Raw genomic sequence first — 22012 nt, 5'->3', positions numbered from 1 at the left:
GGACAGCAGTTACCGGGCTGGATTGACTGCAGTGACCACCCAAGCAGCATTATTTGCTTGTGGTATTACTAACATCTGTATCAAATGTAACGCTGGTGATACCGCTACTGTCTGCCATACATATTCTCCCTGCATGTGGAGGGTGCACAACAGCGTGCTGAACCATGTACTGCTGCTTCTCTTACGGGCACAGGTGGCAGAGACATTTGGCTATTTATATATCAATAGCCGTTCCCTATACATCGCCCTCTGCGTTCAAGCATCTTGCAAAATCTGACACATACCCGCTTATCCTCATCTGAACATACACTAATAGCAATGCACTTCAAGACCATTGCCATCCTCGCTGCCTCTGCCGGCTATGCCACAGCCACCCTCGACCTCCTGTCAGGCAGGCCGCTGTCCGAGGCATTGTTTGGTCTGACTCCAGCCCAGGTTAAGAACATTGATAACCGCATCATGCGCGCAGAGACCAACAGCATGGCCGCTGTCGCCAACGCCTACAGCAATATTGGGAAGACCCTGATCCAGATCTTCACTGAGGTCGACAAGAACAGCGCCCCGGCATTCAATGATGCTGCTGCTGCAGTCTCCAAGGCATTCACTCCTGAAGTCAGAGCCAAGGTCAAGAAGGCCATTACCACCATTGTCGATTCGACCCTGGCGGCCGCTCTCTAATCAAACACCCGCTTTCGAATAAATCTGATCATTTATTTTCTACCAAGGCTGGAAATCGGCACTAATGCTGTGCGATTTGCTCGGTGCCTGGCCAAGAAAAGCAGGACAGCATGTGTATGGTTTTAATTAAAAGGTCTTCAAATAATGCTGTATATCGCTAGCTGGAATATACTGCTCTTAGAATTTGTTGCCATGCGTACGCCACTTGTGAGCCGCGTTTGATGTAGTTCCGGTAGTAGTCGTCATATGTCACTATGTGTGGCTTGAACGGCACACAGCATTCGGGATTACTGACTAAGGATCCGTGTGGGTTGTATTCTCCGGTATGCATATCAATAGTCATCCTACTTTTCCTACTGGCCATAGCCAGACAGCCCAAAATTGAGATGGCTGCATTTCTCCACACATGCAATTATCGGTATGCATCCCGGGAAATTGCCAATACGCCAAGATGCATATGGTGGGTTGTTGATACAGGTGAGAAAAATATCGGTTGGTGGCATTGCACCTATCCATATTTTGCAAGTAGGTGTAACTATCCTAATGCATCAGCAAAATTGCAAAACATAGTGCTGCTACTGGTATATGCAGCTTTACACCATCTACTTTGCAACGAACCGATATCGCAGTGCTCTGTATAAAAGGGATAGCCTATTTCGCCTCAGATTTCAAAGAATACCATCACCAGAGATTACTCCAAGCAATCACCTCTTCCCGACAACCAAACCAAAAACACAACTAGCTATGCAGTTCAAGATCTTCGCCATTGCCGCCATCGCCAGCCAGGCCGCTGCCACCCTCGACCTTCTCACCCACTCGCAGATCTCCGAGCGTCTGTTCGGTCTGTCGACCGAGCAGGTCAAGAACATTGACCGCGCCATCCAGGAGGCTGCTGCTCCGATCGCCCAGGTTGCCGGCCAGATCGTCCGCAACATGAACGGCTCTGGCGAGGAGGTGCTCCAGACCGGCCAGAAGGTTGTCCGCCAGGCCGTCCAGGCCGTCCACGAGGCTCTGACCCCCGAGGTCCGCGCCAAGATCCGCACTGGTGTTTCCAACGCTGTCAAGACCACCCTTGACACCTACTTCTAAACCCCTCGCCTTCCCTTTTACTTTTTAAAGCTCGCTTTCGTGATGGCGGCTAGCACCAATTGACTTTTCGTCCTTGCTGTAGTTTGCACTGCTCGCTTCCTGAGTAGGTAAACCCGGCTCGATGTGGTAGTCTAGGTCTAGCTGGCCGCTATTGCTGGAGGGGGTCCAAGCAGCCGACGGGTATGTTTTGCTGGAGATGCCGACAGCCTTCTTCTTCACTCATTCGCCTCTAGGTTGCTTTTTCACTATTCTAGTTTTCTCATCGCGGATTGAATATACCAAACTAGACACATACACATGTAGCATGGGACACTTATTAGACTGCGCTGTGGCCAGTGTTATCACTCGAGGCCAGCAATAACCTTGGTTGCCTGCTCCTTCAGGATCTTGAGCAAAAGGTCGATGTTCTTCTGCGTGCCGAAGGTGGATCCGACGGCAACGCGCAAGACATCGTTCCCGTTGAGCTTGGTGCCAACCAAAAACACACGGCCATCGTCATTGATAGCCTTGATCAGCTCAGTGTTGGCCTTGTCGACCATGGCTGGGTCGTTCAGCGCCTCGGGCTTGATCCGGAGCACAGCCAGACCAAAGACAACAGGTACAATCAGCTCAAAGCGGCCATCGGCCACCAGCTGGTCGGCGAGCCACTTTGCCTGTGCGACGTCGTCACGGATGTGCTTGCGGATACCTTCAGCACCGTACATGCGCATGACAAACCACAGCTTGAGCGAGCGGAAACGGCGGCCCAGCGGCAGCTGCCAGTTGCGGTAGTCCTTGATAAAGGCGGTGTCGCCCTCGACCTTGGGGTAGTACTCACGGTGGATGCTGAGGGCATTGACCAGGTGGGTCGAATCGGCCACCCACAGCGCCGAGCAGTCAAAGTTGGTCAGCATCCACTTGTGCGGGTTGAAGTTGAACGAGTCAGCGCGCTCGCTGCCTGCAGCCAGCGGCCGGAACTCGGGGCACGTCAGCGCCGAGCCGGCGTACGCAGCATCAATGTGGTGCCACAGCGACTCGTGCTGGGCGACATCGGCAATTCCAGGCAAATCGTCGATGGCTGTCGTGTTGGTCGTGCCAAAGGTACCGCACACGAAGAACGGAATCAGGCCCTGCTCCTTGTCTTGGGCGATGGCCCGCTCCAGCGCCTCCTTGGTGAGCCGGAAGTCCTCGCCCGTGGGTACGCTCGTGGTCTTGCAGCCGATGACGTTGGCAGCCTTCTGGCCCGACGAGTGCGTCTGGTCCGAAAAGTACGCGACCAGCTTGTGTCGCTGCTTGTCGACGTCCTCGCTGGTGGCGCCGTCCTGGGCCTTGAGACGCTCCAGGGCCATTTCGCGCGCGGCGATCATGGCGACAATATGCGCCTCGCTAGCACTGCCCTGGATCACACCGCCGCCATTGCCCTCGGTGCCGTCCTCCTTGAACGACAAAAAGCGCTTGTCAAGCCCGATCAGCTTGCCCAGCCAGTCCATCACCACGGTCTCCAGCTCGGTGGCTGCCGGGGAACATAGCCAGTTGAAGCCGACCACGTCAAACATCGAGCTGTACATGTCGCCCAGAATTGCCGGGAACGACGAATTGCTGGGGAACCACGAGAAAAAGTTTCCAGACTGCCAGTGCGTCATGCCGGGCATGATCTTGGTTTGGAGGTCGCGCTGGATCGCGTCAAAGGACTCGGGCGATTCGGGGGCCTCGTGTGGCAGCAGTTTGTACAGATATCCTGGAGACACTGTCGACATGGGCGGGATATCGTTGACCGCCTCGTAGTAGTCAGCAATCGCATCGATGACCTCCTTGCCGCGCTTTCTAAACTCGTTAACGTCCATGGTAGAGTTGGCCGGCCGGTTTGCTTAGAATGAAATAAAGGGTAATGAGACGTATTGCCAAGGGCAGGAAGGAAATTGAGAGTACAAAAGATATAGCTTCGCTGATGTCCTGCGCACAGGAAGCTGCACTTTTATAGCGGAAACTGCTCCAACGATTCTCCAACCTGTCCTTTCGGCGGAGCAGCACGGACTCCATGGCACACCTAACCGCAAGGAAAATGGCCCGTCGATCGGTCAGACAATTGCAAGTGAATCATTGGCATTTACATACGATAAATAGCGAAAGTCCAAGGCGTGGTTGTGTCGGATTGGAGAGAATCCAACAACAGCGGATCTGGCAAGCTTGTGCGAGGGAGATGGCCCTGGGAACAGTTTTATTGGAGATTTTCGCACTGACTTGCGTGCTGTATTGGGAAGGATTTGTCATCCTCCCAGGACACCTCGGAGCTCCAATGCTCAAGAGGGCACACCGCATACATATTGGGACCAGGCACGGCGTGGCACACCCGCATGGGTAGGCTGCGGCTTGGTAATGAAGTCAGGCAGTGCATAGACGGGAATTGCCACACCACCTGGCAGCTGGCAAATACTAGTTGATCTGGTCAGATTAACTAGTATTTGAGGTCAGATTCTGCAGCTGCATCATATGCATACACACAATATAGTCGCTGATGCGTGTGGCAAAATATCTATTTTAGAGTATTTGGCATGTGTTGAAAGTTATCTCCGGGAATCAAGCCATCTGCGCCTATTGTGCACACGTTGATTGTGGCATCATGGCCAAGGGGTTTAGTTCCATGGGTATCTAGGAACTGCTTTGTTTCATGTGGTAGGTGGCCAGCGTGTGGGATCCTCAGGTGTAGTATGGCGGGGCCATAAAAGCGCATTCTTTTGGTACAGCTAATTCTGCTTCTGCTTCTGCTTCTGCTTCAACACTGTTTCCAGACAACATTATGAAAATGAACTCCCTAATAATAGTCTTCCTATTTACGCTCCTCCAGTGGTCAGTGCAAAGCGCAGCCAGTGCCCCATGCCCCGGATATACGGCCAGCAACATCCAGACGCACTCTACTGGGCTCACTGCAGATTTGACACTGGCCGGCCCGCGCTGCGACAGGTACGGACACGACATCACCAACTTGACGCTGCAAGTGCGGTTCGATTCGCGTAGCCGGTTGAATGTTCACATATTCGACAGCTGCCGAAGGCAGTATCAGATTCCCCCGTCCATTCTGCCTCTGGATCAAGGTGCAGGCGTCACCAAAGCGGCCAGCAAACTCCAGCTCAGCTATTTCCACGACGCGCAGCATGGCTTTGGTTTCAGAGTGTCGCGCGGCAAGGACACGATTTTCGACACCTCTGGTCACCCACTGATCTTCGAGGACCAGTATATTGAGGTGACATCGTGCTTGCCCCATGATGCCAACATCTACGGCATTGGCGAGACACCCGACTGGTTCCGACGCGACACTACCAACACTACCAAGACGTTGTGGAATCGTGATGCTCCCGACCCGTTCCGTGAAAATGTCTATGGATCGCACTCGGTGTATATGGAGCTGCGCAATGGCAAATTCCACGGCGCCTACCTGCACAACTCGCACGGCATGGACATTGTGCTGGCCAACAACACAATCCAGTACCGCGTGCTGGGCGGTACCGCCGACTTTTACTTCTTCAGCGGACCGACGGCGCTCGATGTCATTGACCAATACACGGAGCTGGTTGGCCGTCCGAACCGCATCCCGTACTGGGCACTGGGGTTCCAGAACTGCCGGTATGGCTACAAGAGTGTCTACGAAGTCAACGACGTGATTGCCAACTACTCCAAGGCCAGGATTCCGCTGGAGGTTGCTTGGACTGATATCGACTACATGGACCGCACGCGCGACTTTACCTTCGACCCAGTCAACTTCCCCCTCAGCGAGATGCAGAAGCAGCTCAAGTACCTGCACGCGCACAACCAGAAAATGGTGCTTATGACCGACCCAGCCATCCAGCACAACTCTTCCTACGGCCCATATGCACGCGGCCATGAGAAGGACGCATTCATCAAGAATAGCAACGGCACGACCTATTTCGGACAGGTGTGGCCTGGATATACGGCGTTCCCGGACTGGTTTGCGCCCAGCACCGACAAGTGGTGGGGCGGTGAGCTACAGCGCTATTTTGATGCGCTGCCAATCGACGGCATGTGGCTGGACATGAACGAAGCATCAAGCTTCTGCACTGGTAGCTGCGGTTCTGGTAAGCCGGAATCCGACGTGCCCCCGTACCCATGGACACTGGATCCGCCGCCACCTAACAGAGCGTTGGATAAGCGCAACCGGCTGTTGAACCCGCCATATGCAATCCACAATCCACAGAGTGAGCTATCAGAAAAGACCATCGAAACCACGGCCATGCATGCCAATGGGCTGGCAGACTACTACGTACACAATCTGTACGGATACATGGAGACGCGGCTGACGCACAAGTTCCTACTTCAGTACCGCCCTGACATCCGCCCGTTCCTGCTCTCTCGGTCGACTTTTGCAGGGCTCGGGTGCTATGGCCAACCACTGGACCGGCGACAACGAGTCCACATTCAAAGACCTGCATGTTTCAATTGCGTCGATGCTGGATTTTGGCATCTTTGGCATTCCAATGGTCGGCGCCGATATTTGCGGGTTCAACGGCAATACCACTGAGGAGCTGTGCGCAAGATGGATTGAGGTGGGCGCATTCTATCCGTTCTCGCGCGATCACAATGCCAAGGACATGGTGCCGCAGGAGCTGTATAGATGGCCAAGTGTCGCCGAGGCAAGCCGGCGTGCGCTCCAGGTCAGGTATGCACTGCTGCCGTACTACTATACAAGCTACCAAATGGCGGTTGAGCATGGGTGGCCGGTGGCAAGACCGCTGGTGTTTCAGTTCCCCGAAACACCAGCAGTGCTTGGGAACGACTGGCAGTTTATGATTGGAGATGCGATTTTGATCTCGCCAGTTCTTAGCAAGGGCGCCAGATCCGTCAGCGCATTCTTCCCAAGCGGCTTCTGGTACGACTGGTATGATCTCTCTGCTGTGTATGGCTGGGACACAGAGGTCACTCTTGGTGCTCCACTGGAACACGTCAATGTGCATCAGCGCGGCGGATCCATTGTCGTCGGCCAGGAGCCGGGATTGACCACATACGAGTCTCGCCGCAATCCATTCTTTGCACGTATTGCCTTGGATAGCAGCGGATGCGCCGAGGGCAGGCTGTATCTGGACGACGGGGAGACGTTCAGCTCGCCGCACAGGTGGATCCGGCTTTCATTCAGCAGCGGGGCGCTATCGGTGGTGCAGGAGAGCGGGTCATACACGGTTGGGCCGGTGCTGGCCACGATTGTGCTGCTGGGAGCTCGGGTCTCAGGCGTACAGGGCGTGCAGGCGGGTGTCAGATATCGCACCTTGGGCAGCAGCACCATTATCAAGAACCTGCACATCGACCTGAACAGCAACACGCAAGTCACATTCATTTCGCCGTAGCTCTATTTGTCAATACTAAGCTGCAGATTTAGAGGCCGGGTACGGGTTTGCGGGTTTTAGATTATCCTCAAAAGATGTCTTCCTGGGCATCAGTCTCGCGCTGGTCCCTAGCAGCCGCATGCTTCGGCTCAGCACCATTCTCCTGGGTTGCAAACTTTGTTCTTGCACGCGATGGCTGCACCAGCGTCTTGCCGTTGATAGACTCCAGCAGCGGGATCCGGGGCGGTGGCCCGCTGTTGCGGCTCCGCGACGCCAGCGGGCTCAGCAAGTTAATGGCGGAGTTGCGCATAGAGCGCGAAGGCCGTGTCGGGGTCTCGAGGCCGAGCCGCGGGGGGTTGCCGAGTGTCGGCTCGCCAAGCAGCGTGGCGTCCTGGTCGTAGGCGTTTGTGCGGTTGCGAAAGTCTGGCGTCTCCAGAGAGTCGGCCAGGGACTCAGCAGAGTCGATTCTGCACCGAGGCGCCAGCGCGGGCGTGGGCGCATGGCTGGGAGACCCACTCGATGAGTTGGTGGAGTATCTCAGGTCGATGATGCCGGTATGCGGTGCCTGCTCAGTGGTCTCGGTGCTGAGGCGGCCCGATGCCAGCATGTGCATCTGGGCGCCATATTCGATGTGCTGGCGAACATGTTGCCACCCCACGCGCCCAGCGACGGCGGTGCAGACTCGGTTACATGGACTGCATCGTCCGATGACAGCAGGTACACGACTGGATGCGCCGGCACTGCTTGGTGGCTGCTGCTCGGCCGCTTGACCTTGTCCAGAAGCGCGTCGAGTTCGAGCCAGTTGCGCTCGTTGGCGGCAAAGCCCTTGTGCTGCGCGGTCTTGACGTGCTCCAGCATGTCCTCATATTTGACGCGGCAGTTCTCGCAGTACCCGGGCCGCTTGGCCACGGGTCGACGCATTGGCACCCGCGGCTTCTTGGTGCGCGGCGCGGGCGGCGTCCTACACGCGCGCGTTGCCGGCTGCTCCATCTTCGACAGCTGCGTGACTCGCCCGTTGTTGAGATTCTGCAGCAGGCTCTGCTGCAGCGCCGGGTCCATGGCGCTCAGCTGGAACGCCGTAGATGTCGACGTCACGTTGCGCGACTGTGCTACACCTGACGCATTCGAGTCCACCAGCACTGACGCCATCATCGCATTGGCAGGCGCCAGCGCTGTCGCTCCAGACCGCGAAGGACGCGTCGGCGTCATCATCGCGTACTCGTCAGCCGCCTTGCTGGCTACAGTCGGGGTCCACGGCCCCTTGGCCGGCGTCTTGCTGGGCGGCAGCGTAGCCTCAATGGTCTCGGGCTCCGGCGACACATTCTCCTTGTCGGCATCAGACTCGCTGTCCTTGCTCGACGTGGTCGGCTCCTCGTACTGCACAAACGGGCAACGGCCCTGCGGCACCATGTAAAGCTTGGGCCATGGCGGGTCGCGGCCTGCTTCAGGCTGCCGGAAGTCCTCGATGATTGCTGGCCGGCTGAGGTGCGAGGCATCTTCAGCCAATATATAGTAGTACTTGAAGTAGTAAAAGTCCACGCTGTGTGCAACCGCGCTGCCCTCGAATGTCTTGTGCCGCATCGCAAGCATCTTCTCGGCACTGAACGCCTCGCTCAGCTTGCGCTTGGCCGACAGCACCGAGGCGCTCTGTGCTGTGCCGACGCACTATACCCGGGCAGCAGAAACACCAGCACCCGGTTCTCCAGCTTGTCCAGGTCCCAGATCTTGAGCTGGAACCGCTTTGCCAACGAAACCACATTCGACGCGTCGCTGTCGCCCAGCTGAGGTACCAGCACGTGCGTGACTGTCTGCGCTGAGAAGAACGCCTCGACTTTAGGCCCCTAGGCTCCGGATGGGCACCGACAGCCGCCGCTGGGTGGCCTCGTCGACGCCGTCAAAGTAGAACACAAACTTGGGGAATGCGTGCCGGTACGCGTAGATCCACTCGGCCACGCGCGCCTTCTGTTTGGCGTGCTCGTCCTTTGAGGCCTCGTGCTGCGTGTTGGCGCGCTGCCTCTCCTGCTCCGTGATCGTCTGCAGCGCATTGCGGCGCACTGGCTGCGATACGCGCTGCGATACCCGTGCTGGAGCCACGAACCCGGCCTGTGCTGAGACCCGGGCCGTCGCCGGTCCGCCCAAGCTGCGCTGTGGTTTGGACGCGTCGAATGTCAATCTTCGACTGGCCATTCCAAACCTCAAATATAAATATGTAGTCTACACTGTGGGCAATAAGGGAAGGGGAGGAATGAGTTTTGAGCGGCCAATGCGATAAAGGAAGAGGGAAGGAATTCGTTGGGCAAATCAAGGCACAGGACAGAAGAGGAGAAAACAGCTGTGATTATTTTTCTCAAAAGTTTTCTGGCACGAGCTGTTGTCCACAAGCCTGTACACACGCAAACAGACCCCACTCGTACAACTTGCCTTGTCGCTTCTGGCAGGCGAACTGCTAATGCGGCCCTTCCTATATTGCGAGGGTGAAAAAGAGGGCTGTGGTAGTAAGAAGCACACTGAAATACGACAGTAAAAGTGCTGCGAGCGGGCCTTCCCAGGGCTAGGGATGCGATGGGCTTAGTGTCTGAGCAGCGTTTGCGATCCAGGCATCCGCCGATGTCAGCAAGGGTTAGAGGATGAGAGCTAAAAATTGACCAACGTTACGCTAGGCAGGTTCACAGAAAAGCTAGTGCGAGGAAAGAAAGGGCGGCAGCGGGTATCCTCAGGTCCTTTTAACTGCTCAGCAGGCTCCACCCGCCCTTGTTTCCCCTAAAATCTGGCGTGTTCCGGTGGGCAATCTACGCGTAACAGTCGCGTCGGTCGCGTTCTCAGATCAAATCACGTGGTTTTAGCGAGTTTTTTTTTGATGTGCCTCTATGGCAATTCTCTACTGGGCCGCCTTTCGCTTCCTGCCCTGCTCGCGCATCGTCATTTTGCCCAGCGTCTTGGCCATGGCTGAGTCATCGACCTGTATTACGCCGCTCGGTCTCCTCGATCCGCCTCTCCTTCTTTTGCGCGAGCTCGTCCTCGGCCTGCTTCTCAATCTTTTTGTTGAACGACTTGAACGATCTCCGGCCCACGCCCACTGCGGAGCCAGGCATGTTCAGGTAGCTCGAGTCGTAGATGACCTTTGGCTTTGACACTGCCTTGGCAGGCAGCGCCTTGTACGTTGCGCGCCAGTGCGATTCGCTGATCTGCCTCTTTTGCCGCGTCTTCTCTTCCGCCTCCTTCTCCTGCTCGATAGACCGCTGCATGAACTACATCGGGTAGCGGTTGCGGATGCGCTGTTAGATATACCCTGTATTTGGCTGGGCTGATCCAGACTGACTCTGCTTGCTCGGGATATGGAGTAGCTCGTTTTTTACCTTCATCTGCTTCAGCGTTCTCGACATGGGCAGAGCCTTCTCTTCGGCCACCTTGCCTGTTGCGCTAGGTCCATTCGTCGACATTATAATCCTGGATGTATGCTATGTGGAAAAAAAGAATGTGGGTTGGGCTTTGGCCAGGCTGCTGCGCATGTCAAGCCCAATTTTGGTGGGGTAGGCCAGGGCATCTCGCAGCCACAGATATGGGTAGGGGTACACCCCAGATGCCACCCGCGGTAAAGCTGACTACGTAGATGCCCTCGCACTGGCCATTGCTGCCAGGTGCGTCATTCGTGGAGTCATATTGGCCCTCTTCTCGGACCCGTAGCCCTGCCCGCACCGAATATATCACTAGGAATGCTTGGGTTGGTATTGCCTGACACTGAATGTCATGAAACACGGGTCTGTATGATGCATATTGAAGCGAGTGCGTCTGCTTGCTCTCGCCATTCCAGCTCTCCGTTTCTACATGAGCATTGACACCATATTACTGGCTTGATTCCCCTCCGACCAGCGTGGGTGACGTATCGCTAGTCGTGCAAAGGACGGACGAGGCGCAACTGCCGCCAAACCAATTGCCTATCTTTAGCAAGCGTGTGAACCTTTTTATCTCCGCAATTCTGTTTTTGAAACAGTCCTATTTTCTACTCTATTTGAAATGCACCTCAGCAGACGTACATTGCTGAAGCCCCTGCCAAAGCCCCTGCGCACTCCCCGAGTGCTCCTCCACACCAGCTCCCAGCTCCAAAAGGCCACCACTCCGACTCCCGACGGCTCCGAGCTCAACCAGCCGCTGGAGCCAGCCGACGTGCGTGCGTTCTGGTCGAGCCACAAACAAGAGACAGCAAAAATTGCCCGCACGCCCACGGCCACGTCCCAGCTGGACCAGTCTGCGATGCGCGAGCTCCTGTCAACGATCATCGAGCAGCACACAAACAAAGGCGCAGTGACGATGGGTGTCAACACGCAGAGGTTCTGCGAACTGTACGAGGGTCTGGGTGACGACGGAAAGCTGCAGACGCTGAAGCTGCTTGCTGCCGAATTCTGTGCGACCAAGGGCGATGCGCGGCAGGCGGCCATGGCGTATCTGGCCAAGGCTGAGGCCACCAGCGACCCGGCTCAGCATGCGGCCGAGGCACGGGCACTACGTGACGGCCTGACGCCCAAGTACTCGGAGCTGTTCGACCAGATCAACCGGCTGCCGGGCGGATTCGCATTCCTGGTGCACCTGCGCGGCGACATGCTCAAGCACGCCAAGAAGGATGCGGCGGTGCGCGCCATGAGCGACGTGCTGATGCGGCGGCTCGAGACGTGGATCATCGGCACGCTGGATCTGAAGCGCATCACGTGGGGGTCGCCTGCCTACACGATCGAGAAGCTGGGCGAATACGAGGCGGTGCACGCGGTCAAGTCGTGGCTGGACGTCAAGCGGCGGCTGGGCAACGGGCGCCGGTGCTTTGGGTTCTTCCACCGCAGCGTGCCGCTGGAGCCGCTGGTGTTTGTGTGGGTTGCGCTGACCGACGAGATCTCCAGCAACGTGCAGAGCATTCTGACTGAGCCCGAAGGCAAGCCCGACGAGAGCTCGGCCAAGTGTGCCATCTTCTACTCGATCAACTCGCAGCCCGGCCTGTCGGGCGTCGATCTGGGCAACTTCCTGATCAAGCGTGTCGTTGGCGTCCTGCAGTCCGAGTTCCCGAACCTAACCACGTTCTGCACCCTGTCGCCGCTGCCCCGGTTCCGCAGCTGGCTCGAGCAGTGGCTGACGCCTGAGCGCCTGGCCAGCCCGCCCGTTGACATTGCGATTTCTCCGGCCGAGCAGGACGCGCTGGTGGCCCGCGTGCCAGGTGCTACCACATGGACGCAGGCGCTGAAGCACATCTCCGAGAGCCGCGGGTGGACCAGCGACCCGCAGAACCTGGCAGCCATGGAACCAGCGGTACGGGCCCTGGGCGCTCACTACTTGGTGAACGCGAAGCGCGGCAAGGGCGCACTTGATCCAGTGGCCAACTTCCACCTGCGCAACGGCGCCTGCCTGCACCGCGTCAACTGGCGCGGCAACACCGCGTACAGCGGACTGCGGCAGTCGCTGGGGCTCATGTGCAACTACAACTATGTGCTGGACCGGGTCGAGGACAACAACGACCGGTATGTGCGATTTGGCGAGATTGCACTGTCGGGCAACGACAAGTATGTGCAGGCTGCGCAGGCCGCAGGCGCCAAACCGAAGCTGTAGAGGTGCGATATCGCTAAACCGCAGTTGCGGATGGGCGATCTACCTGATATTTTTGGCAATGCCATTTGCGCCCACAACTCCTAATGCTGGCTCAGACTTGCAGCCAGTATAAAAGGACTCCCGATCAGGGCAAGGGCCGAAGGGCTGTTTATTTGCCATCCACTTCTCAATACATACCTCGATACACATCCCCGTGGCCGCATTGGTGCTAGAAGTACTCGGCAATGACGACCCCCGAGGCCTGCAAGTTCCGTACCTGGCTGCCCGTGGCGCCTAACAGTCAGAGCACAGCCAAAAAACACTCATTTACCGTGATGACCTACAACATCCTGTGCCAAAAACTGATTCGGCGCACTCTGTTCCCGTATGCCAACAAGACGTGTCTTAAGCGCAAGCAGCGCAACAGCAAGCTTCTGTCCGAGATCTCGCACTGGAAGCCAGACATCGCATGCATGCAGGAAGTCGAGACTGAGTACTGGCACACCGCCATGCACCCGCACCTTAGACGAAGCAACTACGAGTCGCGGTTCTTCCAGAGCCTGGCCAAATCACACGGCGTCAGCATCTCGTGGAAGAAGCAAAAGTTCCACATCATTGACGAGGTCAATGTGTCCATGGATATTTCCATGGAGGTCAATGGTGAGCGGCTCAACACAGACAACGTCGCGCTGATCACTGTGCTGGGGTACGGGCCAGGAGACGAGGCGCTTGACCCGTACGCTGACTCGGTCGACCCCGAGTACCAGATCGGGACGCCCAAGCCCGACGATGCAGAGGAGGGCGGCGTCATTGTGTCTACTGCGCACTTGTTCTGGAAGCCGAATGCCTGCTACGAGCGTCTGCAGCAGCAGCATGCAGTCATGAAGGCACTGATGGAGCTGAAGGCAAAATACCCAGGCTTCCATATCATTGCATGCGGCGACTACAACACCACACCCGACGATGCCGGCTACGACCTGCTGACCAAGCCGCGGCCAGTCAGGCTCAGCGAGGAGCAGCTTGACAATCTCCTGCCGTACTCGGTCGAGGCCGGCGATGGCGAGGATGACGACGAGGCTGATGACGACAGGCCGCCCGCCATGAGCTATGCCAGTGTGGTTGCTGGCTCAAACGATTCTAGCACTGAGCTCAAGCTCCTTGAAGAGGAGCGCAGACTGGACGCGCAGCTGCAGCGAGACATCGTGCGTGTCAACTCTCTGGTCGATCTGTTCCAGACCTCCTATGAGCCACTGCGCAGCGCCTACGGCAACTACGTCGACTTGGACCCGACGTACAAGACGCCGCAGTGGGAGGGCGAGCCGATCTACACAAACTACGCAAAGTGGAAGGGCACGCTGGATTACATTTTCTTTGACGTAGCACAGCAGGGTGGCAAGAGCAGCCGCCTGGCGCTGTGCGATGTGTTGGGGCTGCCGCCTGTGAAACGCCTGAACCCCGGCCTACCTAACGATTTGTTCCCTAGCGATCATGTGTCGCTCATGGCGCGGTTCGCGGCTGATTAGCCGCTTTTTTTTTGCAAGAGGCTTTGTAGCTCTGATTATGTGGCAGAGCCTCCAGCCCGCTTCTTGTTTCCCAAATATATTGTTCTCTTTTATCGATATTTTTACTGCACATAGAATAGCCATGTCCATTGAGATCCGAAGCGCCGACGTCGATTCTCGACCAGGATCTGTACAAGTTCTGCATGCAGCAGGCGCTGCTCGAGCACTACCCCGACGTCGGGGTCGAGTACGTCTTCATCAACCGCGATCCGACAACCAAGCTCAACCAGCAGGCCGTCGACTGGCTGAAATCGCGCATCGCCGCCTTTGCCAGCCTGGTGCCGCAGCCCGACGAAATTGCATACCTCAAATCTGCCTGCCCCTACCTGTCATCGGCGTACCTCGACTTCCTGGACCGCCTTCCGGTTCCGCCCGTCCGAGCAGGTGGTATGCACGCTCAATTCACACGGCGACCTGGAGATGAGGATCACGGGCAAGTGGAGCGAGGTGATTCTGTACGAGGTGCCGCTGCTGTCGCTGGTGTCTGAGGCGTACTTCAAGTTTGTTGACACCGACTGGTCGTACGAGGGCCAGCAGGACAGAATCCTCGCCAAGGGCACGAAGCTGGCTGCAGCTGGCTGCAAATTTGCAGAGTTTCGGAACACGTCGGCGCCGCGACTTCCGTACGCAGGACACAGTTATGGCCGGGCTGGCGCAGGTGCCCAAGGCTCTGCCAGGTATGGTCACTGGCTCGTCAAACATGTACCTGGCGCGCAAGTACAATGTGCCGCCGGTCGGAACCGTCGGGCACGAGTGGACCATGGGGATTGCAGGCGCTCGAGGGCACGTACGAGAACGGCAACAGCCTGGCGCTGAAGAAGTGGCACCAGACGTTCAAAGGCAGCCTGGGCATTGCCCTGACCAGACACTTTTGGCACCAAGGCGTTTTTCGCCAACTTTGACCGCAGCCTGGCCACCCTGTACAACGGCGTGCGGCACGACTCGGGCGATCCGTTCAAGTTCATCGAGTCTGTGCATGCGCACTACACGTCGCTGGAGATCGATCCCAAGACCAAGGTCATTGTGTTCTCAGACGGACTGGATCCGGATGCTGCGATCAAGATCAAGACGCACTGCGAAAAATTTGGCCTCAACTGCAGTTTCGGCATTGGCACAAACTTCACAAACGACTATATGAAGCTCTCGAACCCTGAGCAAAAGAGCAAGGCTGTCAACATTGTCATCAAGCTATTCCGCTGCAACGACAAGTACTGCGTCAAGCTCAGTGACGTCAAGACCAAGCACACAGGCGATCTGAAGGAGGTCCAGCGGGCACAGTCGGAGCTGTCACTCTCAGGCATGCTTGAGTAGATAAATATACCTGATAGTCATAGATGTAGACGCATCTGGCAACCCGTCCAATGCCACACCCACCGACATGCTGCCCCACTATCACATATTGGAAGCGTATATGTGTGGAGATTTAATGATCTGAAACATGCCTACTTCCCATCCCTAAATTATCGCCCTCCCCTCATTCGGGTTCCTGGTAGCTGCACATAGCCCCCATTGCCCCTGAAATTTTCTTTGGTGTGAGGAAGGGAATCATTTCAAACAAATATTTCGCACTGTTCCCTAGCAATATCCCAGCCAGGATTAAATATCTGGAGAAGGGACTGATATTCACAGCTGCTTCTGAGAATAAATGATATAAGCGAGTATATTAACCCAGCACCGCTGCCCACTCGTCCACCGTTTCTCAGTAAGCAAAGTCGCTATTCAACTGTTATTTCTGTCTATTTTGTTGTCCATTTTCCCCTCAACTCTGTGTATCGGGATTTATTCGCCACCAATCCCAAATCCCTTGTCTTCCCCAACTAATCGCTTTGTTAAACACCATACGCGAAACTATACCCTATTGCATAAATAACCATGGTCGGCAGATCTGTCTCCATATACGCGCTTCTGGTGGCTACCGCGACCCAGTCCTTCATGGGTGCATCCGTTATGGCCACCCCGGCCCACGTCGCTCCTGTTGATAGGCCACTGTTCTCGGGACTCCAGCTGTTTGATCATGCGGCAAAGCCGAGGATTGTCAACAACTTCAAGGCGCATATCCAGGATGCTGATGTTATTTACCCAACTGCTGCTCCAGCCTACTCCCCACCTGCTCCCGCCTACTCCCCACCTGCTCCTGCCTACTCCCCACCCGCCCCGCCAAGAAGCCGGCCTCCTCCTGCCCCAGCTCCTACTGCCGGCTACGGATCAGCTGGTATGGATGACCAATCTGATGCATTTACTCCATATGGCGGTTGCGCTGGACCGGCCCCGCCAGCTCCTGCAGCAGATTCCTACGTAGGGAACAGTGGTCCCAGCGACGCTGATGGCGCGAATGACTACAACGCTCCACCACCGCCACCTCCTCCCGCTCCTCCCGCTCCCTCCATGCTCCTTATGCTCCTCCATGCTCCTTATGCTCCTCCCCCAATGGCTCCCCCACCACCAGCTCCTGCTCCCCCCGCGCCGGTTATCAGCCACTGCTTCCGGCTCCACCTACACCGTGAGCCCGCCGCCTAGCTATGTCACTGGCCACCAATCCACCTACACTGTCAGCCCGCCCCCTAGCTACATTGCGGCTCCTCAGACAACATTCTCCGTCTGTCCGCCACCCGTCTACAAGACTGGCAAGCAGAGCACGTACACCATCTCAGGCCACGCCCTAGTTACATAACCGAGCCCGGGGCTACCTATACTGTTACCCCGCCTCCCTAACTATGTCACTGGTTCCCAGACAACTCTGACCATCACCCCGCCCCCAGTGACTTCGGTGGCTAAGCCTAAGACATACACTACAACCCCGCCCCCAGTGTACACTACCGCCACCTACGCTGACAACGGCAGTGATGATGCCCCAGCCTATGGCAGCGGACCAGGCCCTGTTGCTCCTGGATATGCCGCTTCTGCTCCTGCTCCTGCCTCCCTGCTCCTGCTCCTGCTCCTGCTCCCGCCTATGCTGCCCCTGCTTATGCCGCCCCTGCCCCTGCCTATGTTGGCACGCCCCCTGCTGCTGGTGGCTATGGCTCTGCTAGTCGCCCTGCTGCTGGCGGATATGGTGGTGGTGCTGGCGCTGGTGTTGGCGCTGGCGCTGCAGCTGGCTGCGGCGGTGCTGGTGTCGGTGGGGCCGGTGCTGGCAACGGTGCCGCTGGCTGCGGGCCCTCTTCTAGTGAGTCACCGACCCGGTCTACCAAGACTGAGACCGCCACTTCGACTTCGACTTCGACCTGGCTGACCACTCTCTCATCGCTCACGACCTCGACTACCACTGCTACTCTGACGTCGGTTTGGGTCACTACCGACCACCTCTGCTCAGAGCCGAGCACCTACTCGTTCACCTACACCATGACAACGACTCGCCCTATCACTAAGACCTTGACCACAACCGAGGATGCCGAGACCATCACCAAGCGCAGCACTGATACTACTTCAGTCACGATCGACCACACGTACACCCAGACCACGCCGACAACGGTCTACCACACCAAACCCACCTACATGACTGTCACAGAAAACTTCACCTATACCCAGACCAACCCGACCACCATCCACCACAGCGTGCCGACTTATCTGACCTGTCACTGAGAGCACATTCATCACCGAGACCACCCGCTCGCCAGTCACTGTCACGCGCAACGTCCCGACCACAGTCATCGCCACCGAGTACCACACGCAGACCCAGGTCCAGACGCTGCTCACCACCATCATCAACCTGGCCACATCATATGTGACTGCCACCGAGAAGCACACTCAGACTGTCACCGAGGTGTCGGTTGAGGTCCAGACCAGCATCAAGCCGTCCTTTGCCACTGTCACTGAGGAGGTCACTGCGATCTCCACTGCCGTTGAGACCCAGTGCGACACCGTTGTGCAGTGCATTCCGATTACTGTCTGCCAACCTGTGTGCGGCACCTGCTATGTCACCTGCTACGAGACATGTGTTGAGTACTGCATGGAGACTATCGAGCACATATGCACCCAGGTCATCAGCTGCCCCGTTACAAACTGCGAGACAGAAATCCAGACTGTCACCATGTGCCAGCCGGTCACGGTTACTACCGGTGTTACTGAGTACGACACAGTGTGCCAGCTTGTCACTGTTGAGCGCACTTCCACCCAGACTAAGCCCGTTCTTGTCGTCCAGAACGTCTGCACTGACTGTTCTGAGAGCTGCGCCCCCTGCTCCTCCTCCTTCCCCTGTCAAGTATAGGCGCCCAGAACCCGTATGACCAGCTTGAGCTGGACGATACCGAGGATCCTGGCGCGCTGAAGCTCAACAAGGCTGTTCCTGCCAAGCACGCTGATCCCAAGAAGGCTGCTCCCAAGAAGGCTTGTTGCCAAGAAGGCCGCCGCCGCTGCTGTCAAGGCGCACAAGGCTGTTGCTGTTTAAGCTTGTCGTTTTCGCTTCTTAACTTTTAGCACAATTGTTATCTCTTCAATCTCCTCTCCTGCCCTCATTACTTGCGTTCAATACTTCTTACTCCTTCATAGCAACAACTTTGAACACCTTTCCTACCCCTCAGCATAGCAATTTATAAGAAAGCCTCTTGGAAATATAGCCATCATGTATTTTATTCCATTTTCATGCCAGAAGAATGCTATGTGAGATGAGTTAAGAAAGGGAGTATGAGCGCACCACATACAATTCATGCGGTGAAAGTAAAAAAATGAGCGTGCTTTATCCTATACGCAAAAAGGATAAGAAATGAGATGGAATGATGAACTAACAGATAACAAGATTAAACAACATTGGCTGCACAAAATGAGCCTCGTAGATAGCAACCAGCCGCTGCTAGTTATTCGTCGACTTCAGTGACGAACTTGACAGCAGGGGTAACAAGCTTGGTTACCATCATGACCGACTGCGACGGGGCTACATTTGGCATTGGGAGGCAATGGGCCCTGAGGCATAGGACCCTGAGGAGAAGGGAGAGGTGACCCCTGAGGCGCTGACCCCTGTGACGCAGGGCCAGCGGGAGCAGGAACCGGTCGGCCATGGGCCAGGAGGGAACGATGGTCCCTGTGAGCTAGGCGGGGCTGTGGCTGCACTGATTGTGCTCATGACAAACCGGATTACTGGGTGCATGTCCTCAGCCAAGGTCGGTGCAAATGGCGACTGCGGCATAGTCATCACCACTGGATGCGCCGAAACGGGCTTGTCGGCAGGGGCCACCAGCGGCAAGTCCTTGCGGTGTGTGTAGATCTCGCTGCCATAGCTCAGCGGATCTAATTCGTTGACAGCACGTGGTTCGTTTCCTGCGGCGGCGGTGGTCGCCGAAAACATAGGTGAGTTGCTGGTGATATGGCTGGGCAGTGCTAGGTCGGCGTCGTGAGCGAAAGCTGCATCGCCGTGTACATTCACAAAGTTGTTCGGCGCGTCACGGTGCCCAGAGTCGACAGCTGAATGTCCGTTCTCGCCTTCAGAGTACGCTTGTTCATGCTCGCGATCGGAGTACAACTGCTCGTGCTCAGGATAAGACTGCTCGTGCTCAAGATATGACTGCTCGTGCCCAGGATATGACTGCTCGTGCCCAGGATAAGATTGCTCGTGCTCGTATTCGTAAGCACTGTCACCATGCATGTTCACAAAGTGGTTTGGCGCCTCGTGGCTCCCGCCCTCCCCTGCTAAGCGCTCTTTCTGGTGCTCGTAGTACTGTGTTGGGGTCGCCTCAACGAATGTCTCCATGCCCTCATGGCCCCGACTCTCCCCAGCCGCTGCGTACATGGTGGCACTATCACCGTCATAGTGAACCTTCATCTCGCCCGCTGGTGTATCGTTGACGACAGTATAGCTACGCACACCCTGGGTCGCCATCAGCGCAGAGATTCGCTCCTCGTTGTCCATGGCACTCTCAGCGGCTTGCTCACCAGCACCCATCCTTTCTGACTCAGTCATGTCAGTCACCGTATGGGCGTGAGTGCGCGAATCAATCTCAGATACTCCGTCGAGCGAGCGGCTGACAAAGCTATGCTCATCATCACCTATCACCGTATGGGGCGACGAGTCGCGCGCTTCGGACCGCAGCTCTGATGCTGCTCCATATCTCTTGGGGCTGATAAGTGTGTCCTGGACCCGGGGGTAATCTGAAATGCTCAGCTCCGAAGACACTTGCGCAGCCGCCTCCACCGACGCTTGGGCACGGATTTCTTGAATCACAGCCTCACGAGCCTCAGCTGATGCCTCAATACGCGTACACGATCGGCCTCATCCCTGATGTCCTCGTTGTAGTTGACGCGGGGGCGAGAGCCAAGAACTCCATTGGCGGCAGGCTCCACGGCAACCACACCAGCAGCAGCTACATTATCTGCGGATGGGTCAGCCTCAGGCTGGTGATAGGTTAGTGAGTTGCGGTAATGCTTCACTTCAGCCAGCTGCGACTCAGCAGCCTCGCGTGCCAGATCGTCCTTAACACTAGTACTGCCGTTGTGCAGTGGATAGACAACCGCCACGAGTACCTGCGCTATTCCCAACTACCACACCCTTACCAATACTCTTACCGTTGACGACTGGGACAGTGGGAATGTCATCAGCATCTGCAGATTCACCAGCCGCACTAGCTGGCCTCTTTCCGGCACTAACTCCACAGGTGCCCCTACTGCCAGCAGAATCAGCAGGATCGGCAGCAACAGCAGCAGCATCAGGGCAGCAGCAACAGCAGCAGCATCAGGGGCGGCAGCAACAGCATCGGCATCAGCAGCGGAATCAGCAGCGGCAGCATCGCTGTCCGAAGCCTCTGAGGTAGCTACCACTGCAGATAGAACAGTAGCGTCGGCATCCGCATCAGGCATAGCAGCAGCGTCAGCCGCCACAGCAGCAGCAGGCTCACTACCAACTACAGATGTGCACGTCCCAGCACCAGTCACACGAGTGGAGACAGGGCGCTTCAACCCAGTGCCCTTACTTGTCTTGGACCACCTTGCTCGCCTTTGCTGTCTGTTTCGCGGCTGGCACAGCAACTGCAGGGGTGGCAGCCTGGTCTGCTGAAAGCTGCGAATCATTGGAGACGGCGGCAGCGGCAACAGCAACAGCTGCATCGTCAGATACAGTGCCATCAGCGACTGGGCTGGGAATGTCTGTGTTGGCGGCAGCAGGCAGCAGCATCAGCATCAGCATCCACCGCTGCTGTGGTCGCAAGGGCATCGGCGTTGGAAGCAATGGTAGCAGCTACAATGGATATAGATGCAGGAGCAGCGCTTGAGATTTCAGCCGGTGTGTCGCGGGCAAGTCCATTGGAAATTGCCTGGTTGATGGTTGAGATGGCCTGCGGCGTCAGCCCATTCGGGTTCAAGATAATGGCGGTAGGAATCGGCGGTACTGCTGGTGCCAAGACGGCTGGTGAAACTCCCTGGTTAGCAAACGAATCGTGCGCAAGAGCCTGGTTGTTGCCATTAGCGAGGAATTGGGGGAGAATAGGCGGAGAAAGCTGCGCTGACAGAGGGCCATCCTGAAGCAGCTGCTGGAGCGGGTAGGCACCGCCCTGAATGATCTGGGGTGCTTGAGGAGCAGGCACAACAGGCGAGAGCACATCAGGGGCTACTGCAGCGGCAGGGAGGGGTTATGACAAGCGGTGCTGCAGCTGGTGCAGGATCCAGGTACTTGCGGGAACAAGGCCTATTGGCGCAGCAGCAGCAGGGGCACTAGCAGCAAATGGAGCTGGAAGCGAGAACCGGGGCAGGAGCCGCTGCCGGGATCAGGAACTGCTGGGGCAATTGGAGTAAGCGGCGTGACTGGTACTTGTGCAGGAGCAGCAGCAACGGCGGCAGGAGGCAGCAGTCCAGGTCAGCAGCTGGGGCCAGGACTGGAGCCAC

At 56.8% G+C, this 22012-nt stretch overlaps 10 protein-coding genes across 10 annotated transcripts; 6 read left to right on the top strand and 4 right to left on the bottom strand.

Annotated features, from left to right (window-relative positions):
- The first annotated feature begins 259 nt into the window (after positions 1–259).
- On the top strand, positions 260–797 carry DL89DRAFT_265745 (uncharacterized protein). Its single transcript, XM_040886804.1, has one exon. It carries the CDS (start codon positions 319–321, stop codon positions 676–678), a length of 360 nt encoding a protein of 119 aa, XP_040745512.1. The 5' UTR covers positions 260–318; the 3' UTR covers positions 679–797.
- Positions 798–1365: 568 nt separating this feature from the next.
- On the top strand, positions 1366–2061 carry DL89DRAFT_265744 (uncharacterized protein). The gene has a single exon (XM_040886803.1). It carries the CDS (start codon positions 1423–1425, stop codon positions 1765–1767), a length of 345 nt encoding a protein of 114 aa, XP_040745511.1. The 5' UTR covers positions 1366–1422; the 3' UTR covers positions 1768–2061.
- A 47-nt stretch (positions 2062–2108) lies between these two features.
- On the bottom strand, positions 2109–3648 carry DL89DRAFT_244467 (uncharacterized protein; the record flags this gene model as incomplete). Its single annotated transcript, XM_040885063.1, has 1 exon — positions 2109–3648. Exon 1 carries the CDS (start codon positions 3588–3590, stop codon positions 2109–2111), a length of 1482 nt encoding a protein of 493 aa, XP_040745510.1. The 5' UTR covers positions 3591–3648.
- An 883-nt stretch (positions 3649–4531) lies between these two features.
- Positions 4532–7100, top strand: DL89DRAFT_282235 (uncharacterized protein; the record flags this gene model as incomplete). The annotated part of the gene is made up of 2 exons (XM_040889678.1): positions 4532–6033; positions 6080–7100. Exons 1-2 carry the CDS (start codon positions 4544–4546, stop codon positions 7098–7100), a joined length of 2511 nt encoding a protein of 836 aa, XP_040745509.1. The 5' UTR covers positions 4532–4543.
- A 67-nt stretch (positions 7101–7167) lies between these two features.
- DL89DRAFT_321203 (uncharacterized protein) lies at positions 7168–10551 on the bottom strand (the record flags this gene model as incomplete). Its single annotated transcript, XM_040891267.1, has 6 exons — positions 10436–10551; positions 10039–10327; positions 8940–9187; positions 8751–8905; positions 7723–8724; positions 7168–7663 (listed from the first exon to the last, which is right to left on the bottom strand). The coding sequence occupies exons 1-6, from the start codon at positions 10517–10519 to the stop codon at positions 7168–7170; spliced, it is 2274 nt and encodes a 757-aa protein (XP_040745508.1). The 5' UTR covers positions 10520–10551.
- A 1124-nt stretch (positions 10552–11675) lies between these two features.
- Positions 11676–12668, top strand: DL89DRAFT_221237 (malonyl-CoA decarboxylase; the record flags this gene model as incomplete). The annotated part of the gene is made up of 2 exons (XM_040884504.1): positions 11676–12071; positions 12300–12668. 2 exons carry the CDS (start codon positions 11676–11678, stop codon positions 12666–12668), a joined length of 765 nt encoding a protein of 254 aa, XP_040745507.1.
- A 1467-nt stretch (positions 12669–14135) lies between these two features.
- Positions 14136–15787, top strand: DL89DRAFT_265742 (nicotinate phosphoribosyltransferase; the record flags this gene model as incomplete). Its single annotated transcript, XM_040886802.1, is given in 5 exon segments — positions 14136–14154; positions 14312–14574; positions 14594–14730; positions 14804–14996; positions 15092–15787. 5 exon segments carry the CDS (start codon positions 14136–14138, stop codon positions 15518–15520), a joined length of 1041 nt encoding a protein of 346 aa, XP_040745506.1. The 3' UTR covers positions 15521–15787.
- Positions 15788–16081: 294 nt separating this feature from the next.
- Positions 16082–18760, top strand: DL89DRAFT_321200 (uncharacterized protein; the record flags this gene model as incomplete). The annotated part of the gene is made up of 6 exons (XM_040891266.1): positions 16082–16279; positions 16941–17345; positions 17399–17761; positions 17790–18363; positions 18414–18487; positions 18546–18760. The coding sequence occupies 6 exons, from the start codon at positions 16082–16084 to the stop codon at positions 18591–18593; spliced, it is 1662 nt and encodes a 553-aa protein (XP_040745505.1). The 3' UTR covers positions 18594–18760.
- DL89DRAFT_107804 (uncharacterized protein) lies at positions 18756–20386 on the bottom strand. The gene has a single exon (XM_040883063.1). It carries the CDS (start codon positions 20097–20099, stop codon positions 19077–19079), a length of 1023 nt encoding a protein of 340 aa, XP_040745504.1. The 5' UTR covers positions 20100–20386; the 3' UTR covers positions 18756–19076.
- Positions 20243–21548, bottom strand: DL89DRAFT_107770 (uncharacterized protein). Its single transcript, XM_040883062.1, has 2 exons — positions 20690–21548; positions 20243–20499 (listed from the first exon to the last, which is right to left on the bottom strand). Exons 1-2 carry the CDS (start codon positions 21254–21256, stop codon positions 20386–20388), a joined length of 681 nt encoding a protein of 226 aa, XP_040745503.1. The 5' UTR covers positions 21257–21548; the 3' UTR covers positions 20243–20385.
- Between the last annotated feature and the right edge of the window lie 464 nt (positions 21549–22012).

Source organism: Linderina pennispora (assembly GCF_002104995.1).
Source record: "Linderina pennispora strain ATCC 12442 chromosome Unknown DL89scaffold_3, whole genome shotgun sequence".
In the NCBI taxonomy this organism is placed as follows: domain Eukaryota; kingdom Fungi; phylum Kickxellomycota; class Kickxellomycetes; order Kickxellales; family Kickxellaceae; genus Linderina; species Linderina pennispora.
This window is presented reverse-complemented; position numbering and strand designations above follow the sequence as displayed.